The following is a 6,404-nucleotide window of genomic DNA, read 5'->3' as shown; positions in this document are numbered from 1 at the left end:
ACAGTTTAATTTGAGGGTCCATGACAACGATATTTTAGAACCACTGGTTTAAAAACATAATATGGAAACAAGACAAAACTATTTACAGGGAACATAAACGAGAAAAAAACCGATATATATACGCAGACATGGCAACACTGCTGCGTCACATAATATTCACGTTCTACGTCCACTGTCACGTCGGCGTGTGAAATCTCGCGAGACGCCGGCTCTCCTCTCGAGAAGCGTGCTATCAGCGCCCCCTGTGGGTTCAGAGACCGACCTGCACCTTGTAGGGCTTATAGACCAGTAGTCAGAATGGGACGGGTACATTTCAAACGATTACGAAAGTCCAGGTCAATACAGAAACTGTACTTGTCTAAATACTATTTAGACTTGTCTAAATGCTATGTCTCACAGTCCCTCATTTCCAAGACTTTTCAGGCGTCCCACAAATTGAGACCCTGTCCCACATTGTGACTGACAGGCATCAGTGTTCAAATTGAGACCCTGTCTGTCCCACATTGTGACTGACAGGCATCAGTGTTCAAATTGAGACCCTGTCTGTCCCACATTGTGACTGACAGGCATCAGTGTTCAAATTGAGACGCTGTCTGTCCCACATTGTGACTGACAGGCGTCAGTGTTCAAATTGAGACCCTGTCTGTCCCACATTGTGACTGACAGGCGTCAGTGTTCAAATTGAGACCCTGTCTGTCCCACATTGTGACTGACAGGCGTCAGTGTTCAAATTGAGACCCTGTCTGTCCCACATTGTGACTGACAGGCGTCAGTGTTCAAATTGAGACGCTGTCTGTCCCACATTGTGACTAGAGAGATATACTTTATTAGTCTCCCGAGGAAGAAATTTGTCTTAGACAAAGGGCCCGCATGCAAGCGTAGCCCTAGTCCATGTCGCCACAGTGCAGCGCCAAATAACAGGCGTCAGTGTTCAAATTGAGACCCTGTCTGCAGTGGAGCCTGCCTGGCAAATGACATGGGGGTCCTTTTTGTGGGCTTGGCCGAAAGTGGGCTACCGAAAGGTGGGCGTGGCCATGGCCGCCAGAAGTCTGTCAGATTTTGACAGCTTCAAATTAGTGTTAAACATAATATAACCCAATTGACTCCAGTCCTCTCTGTTTAATATATCTATATAATTCCACTAGGACACAGGACAAGACAGTGGGGACTGTAGCATGTCAGTAAGATACACAGTTTAACCTAACCTTATTCCTAACCTTAACCTCAGTAAAGCTATTCCAATATAAAGCTATTGCTAACCTTAACCTCAGTAAAGCTATTCCAATATAAAGCTATTCCTAACCTTAACCTCAGTAAAACTATTCCAATACTTATAGGCCTATTCATAACCTTATCCTCAGTGAAACAAACAACACGATACAGTAGATATATTTTGTACAGTACAAAAGCTGTTTTCATTGATTGATTATTTCCACCATAAACGTCTTCAAGACGACATGCGAGGTCAAACGAGGTCGGATCATGTTCGTAGGTCGACTGAGTTCGTAGGGAGTGACAACTCTTATCTCTCACACACACGCACCCACACACACACACACACACACCATTGCTGCCTTATTCTTGGAAAGTAGGCCTCAGTAAAGAGAGAGAGAGAGAGAGGGGGGAGAGAGAGCGAGCGAGGAGTTACCAACCAAGGCATGGGGGGGTCAGATAAATCTCAGGGGTCAGGGGTCACACGACACTTCTCTCTCACACGTGTCCAACTCTGTACCTAAAGTGTTTGATTATATTGCATTTTGGTGTCATCTTTTTTTTTGCTTTGTGGATGAATTGAATACACATGACCACAATGGAAACATCTTTTTTGTGTTATCCTTTTAGTGTACCCGTGCTGTTCGCATTTCTGTCCCTCTGTCTAATGCATTCAATCAATGAACTCCTATCATCGTCTTTGGGGAGCTTTGGGGCGGTCCCAGGGGGTCCAGGGACCCCCTGGGGTCTTTGGGGAGGTCCCAGGACCCCCAGGGGTCTTTGGGGAGGTTCAAGGGGGTCCCCAGCAAGAGTAGTTCATACAGCATCACAATCATGTTAACCTTTTATACCGTTACCTCATGCCACACTATGAGCTTGTAGATCTGCTATTCTTCTAAAATCTTGGAATTTTAGAATGACTTTAACTCAAATCCTTGCTTCTGGGGGTCCCTGGAACAACATAAGATGGGGGTCTTTGGAACCACACAAGATGGGGGTCGAAGTTTCAAACGTTCTCAAACTAAACCAGGATAAGACAGAAGTTCTCACGGTTGGTTCTAGTGAACAGAAAGAATAACTGAATAGACTTGGTGACCTATAACTGTAGGGAGTTACAAACACAGTACCGAACCTGGGGTTATTATTATCATCTATGAAAAGGCAACACAATGAGCAGAAAATCAAAAATAAACCATGTAAATACAACACATTGAGCAGAGCACTGCAGGGACTTGAACCCTTATATTTGTACATATGGCGCTAAACTCATAGGTAGAATTACATTTGTATGGTGCTCTATGAGGATGAAATCTGCTCAGAGCGCTTCATCACAACAAGATAAAAGAAACAGCAGGCAGGATAATTATGCGTTTAACGTTTTGTTTTATTGAGTTATTAATTACACAGGATACAGAGTCTCAGAGCAAAGCAATATGACGGACAGACACCCTCGCGCACAGACCACACCCACTTTGTCGTCAACCCTGCACCAATCGTACGCTCGCAGGTAGGTAGGTAGCACCGAGTTGAAAACCCCTCCACCAATGACAGCAGAGCACATTAATTTGTGTGTGCGACAGAACCAGGAAGTATGTTTTTTAATAATGGAGCCGTTTCAGTGGTTATACATTTATCTGCTCAGTAATTCATTAAGTACTAAATGTTTTAATTATTTATCGTCGCCGGTACCGGGCGGAAAACCTCGCATCCCCAAATGTATACTTTGTTCGTTAATTCGTCGTTATTTTAATTCTTTAATTGGACATAGGAGATTTCTCCCCGGACCAATCACTGGACAGGATAACTATTTTTGAAGAAGTTAAAACGGTAATTTGTTTTACTTCAGTGAAAGATCAGCGAGAGACGAGCGATAAAAAGGAACATAAAACAAAATAAATTAAAACAACGTTCGTTTTAGGGCCGGGTGGGCGGGTACGCAAACTACCACATGACCTACGGGACCCAATCGCAACGCAGACGGCGTTTCGCCCTCCTGGTGTTCCAAAACGAACATCACAGGCAATAGCTGGTAATAAAGGATGGCAGCACTAGGACAGCTCTCATTGGCCTAAACTCTGGGGGGGAGGGGAGGGGCGTCAAATGTTATGAAGCATGTGGTGACCAACACATAAGGCAGTGGTTCTCAACCAGTGGTCCGGGGACCACCAGTGGTCCTTGAGGGGGTTCCAGGTGGTCCGGGGACCACCAGTGGTCCTTGAGGGGGTTCCAGGTGGTCCGGGGACCACCAGTGGTCCTTGAGGGGGTTCCAGGTGGTCCGGGGACCACCAGTGGTCCTTGAGGGGGTTCCAGGTGGTCCGGGGACCACCAGTGGTCTTTGAGGGGGTTCCAGGTGGTCTGGGGACCACCAGTGGTCCGGGGACCACCAGTGGTCTTTGAGGGGGTTCCAGGTGGTCTGGGGACCACCAGTGGTACGGGGACCACCAGTGAGAGGTTGAGAGGTTTATAATAACCAGCATGGCAAAACGCTGCCTCCGTGTCACTTTATTAAGTGTTCCCATGTGTGCAACATGTGCGGCCAAAAAGGTTCCTACCTATGTGTTCCTACCAACTCTTAACAGCTGCATGGGGGGGGGGGGTTCATTTCTCACGTCAAATGCAAAATCTAGCATTTATATAAACACACCATTGTTCTGTGCCTTTTATGAGCATCGACCAATCGGTTTAGGCACCGGCAGCGCGTTCAAAGCAGAGCCATCTAATAGAAGAGTTAGGACATTGAGGGGGCAGAAACCCAGCGCTGTTCATTCATGCAGCCTGGACTGAGACAAGCTGGAGTTGGAAATGCATTGTTTTCAACGAGGGCGGCGCAAATAAGAGCTATTTTAAGCATGTGTGCAACATGACAACTGTTTTAAAGTGTTCTACAGTAACAACTACAGTCTCTTTAATGTTTATGTTGTACTATTACTACAAAACAATCTAAAATAAAAGGGATTTAAGTTGCCCTGTGAGTCCAATGCATTTCTGCCTATACTTCCGGTCCAGGACTTGTCCCCAGTCGGTTGTCCCCCATTCTCAATAGAATAGAATAGAATGTAGGAGAGCCTCCATTGGACTGAAGCCCCATGAAGTGAAGGCAGTTTGCGTAACTCTGTCTATATCCAAGGCTCTGGTTCAAAGTACTGCTTAATTAGCACCGGTATAAACGACACCCAACCCTATGGAACGAACATCCCATCAGACAAACACAAAAACACAATGAAACAAAAGAGAGGCACAGACCTCATGGTAAAGGTTGAGCTGGTTTTAAACCCATTCTGAACGGGAACCCCTTTTGGCGTTAGCATCATGTTATGCTTTAGCTATTGAAAAATAGCAGATCTACAAGCTCGTAGCGCGCCACTCGGGTCTGCTATTTTTGAAAAAAATCGAAGAACGACTGACATAGAAACATAGCTTTTTCAGAAAAGTGTCAGGATGGAGAAGACATTTTTTAGAATCTGATCTCAGGTCAAAATGGGTTAAACTCGTACAAATCAGGCGTCTTTCAAGCGTTTTTCAAACGATAATGTTGTAGAATATAGAGCCAACGTTACGTTGTATAGAATATAATTATAGAAGCCAAACCATTATTTCAGAACCAGAGAAATAAAAAGTTGATTAACAAACAGAAACATAAAGCGTGGAGCCTCCATAGACCCACTTCAGAAACACTTGCGTTAGTTAAAATATACTTTGATTAAAATAAATAATATCTCTATTAAGGGAGCTTTTCACACACTGCATGCTAAAGGCTCCACTCCACTGCAAAACTCAACTCTTCCTGCTATTAGGTACATTTTGCTATTTTGTAAAAATCTTCGAAAAACAAAAAAATTATTAAAAATCATTAAATGTGTCAGTGATGTTATTCGTCTACCCTGTGATTACGAAGCCTCAAGGGTAAACAGAAATACTAATTGTAACGCTCCAAATGTTCAATGCCAAAAATCACTAATCACAATCATTTGTGTGACAAAGAGTCGTCAAATTAAATTAATTTATAATGTGGTGACCGGTCTCTACATTAGCGTTATCTTTGACAATATGCTACGTTGTGGGATGGTCGTACTATTTTGGCTATTTTGGCCACATGATCGCCTGTTACGACATGGTCGCACTAGGGGGGTTCATGTGGTTTAACGTTAGCATGGTTTAGCACTGTGCTAACTGTATGCTTGCCTGTTACGACATGGTCGCACTAGGGGGTTTCATGTGGTTTAACGTTAGCATGGTTTAGCACTGTGCTAACTGTATGCTTGCCTGTTACGACATGGTCGCACTAGGGGGTTTCATGTGGTTTAACGTTAGCATGGTTTAGCACTGTGCTAACTGTATGCTTGCCTGTTACGACATGGTCGCACTAGGGGGTTTCATGTGGTTTAACGTTAGCATGGTTTAGCACTGTGCTAACTGTATGCTTGCCTGTTACGACATGGTCGCACTAGGGGGTTTCATGTGGTTTAACGTTAGCATGGTTTAGCACTGTGCTAACTGTATGCTTGCCTGTTACGACATGGTCGCACTAGGGGGGTTCATGTGGTTTAACGTTAGCATGGTTTAGCACTGTGCTAACTGTATGCTTGCCTGTTACGACATGGTCGCACTAGGGGGTTTCATGTGGTTTAACGTTAGCATGGTTTAGCACTGTGCTAACTGTATGCTTGCCTGTTACGACATGGTCGCACTAGGGGGTTTCATGTGGTTTAACGTTAGCATGGTTTAGCACTGTGCTAACTGTATGGACGTTGCAAAAGTGCGTTGGTGAAACAAAAAAGTAGGTCGAGTGGAGTCTCTACCATGCAGCGGAAAAAGTGACTTTAACTCTAAAGGCATCATCATCCTCCTGATTGTGATTGGACTAGAGGACCAGATCCCAGTAGATCACCAGAGTGTGATTGGACGAAAGGACCAGATCCCAGTAGATCACCAGTGTGTGTGTGTGTGCTGGTCAGCGGGGAATCCTCTCCCAGGCTTCACATCTGTGGACACAACAGGGTTTGGGTTAATAACTTGAATAGAATGCATAATCTGTTCAAAAGTCATTTCTGTCCAATCCGATCTGATACTGTACTCGGGACCGTATTGTTGTGTTAACGTTGTGTTGCCGTCATTGGGATCTGTTGTCCCCAAGGTCCATTTGAACCCATTTAGACAATTCTACAAATTCCATTTTCAGTTTTCAGAAAACC

General features: G+C 44.5%; 1 protein-coding gene across 1 annotated transcript in view; it reads right to left on the bottom strand.

Annotated features, from left to right (window-relative positions):
* Window positions 1-5,980: 5,980 nt before the first annotated feature.
* Window positions 5,981-6,404, bottom strand: part of ncoa4 (nuclear receptor coactivator 4) — a 27,919-nt gene continuing 27,495 nt past the window's right edge. The window contains 1 exon segment of the mRNA XM_080782834.1: window positions 5,981-6,194. Within this exon segment, the coding sequence (XP_080638960.1) occupies window positions 6,189-6,194 (6 nt within the window). The 3' untranslated portion in view covers window positions 5,981-6,188.

The sequence above is a fragment of the Protomyctophum bolini genome, assembly GCF_963924005.1.
Source record: "Protomyctophum bolini genome assembly, chromosome: 14".
Taxonomy (NCBI): domain Eukaryota; kingdom Metazoa; phylum Chordata; class Actinopteri; order Myctophiformes; family Myctophidae; genus Protomyctophum; species Protomyctophum bolini.
The sequence above is the reverse complement of the archived record's forward strand: the minus strand, read 5'-3'. Positions and strand labels throughout refer to the sequence as shown.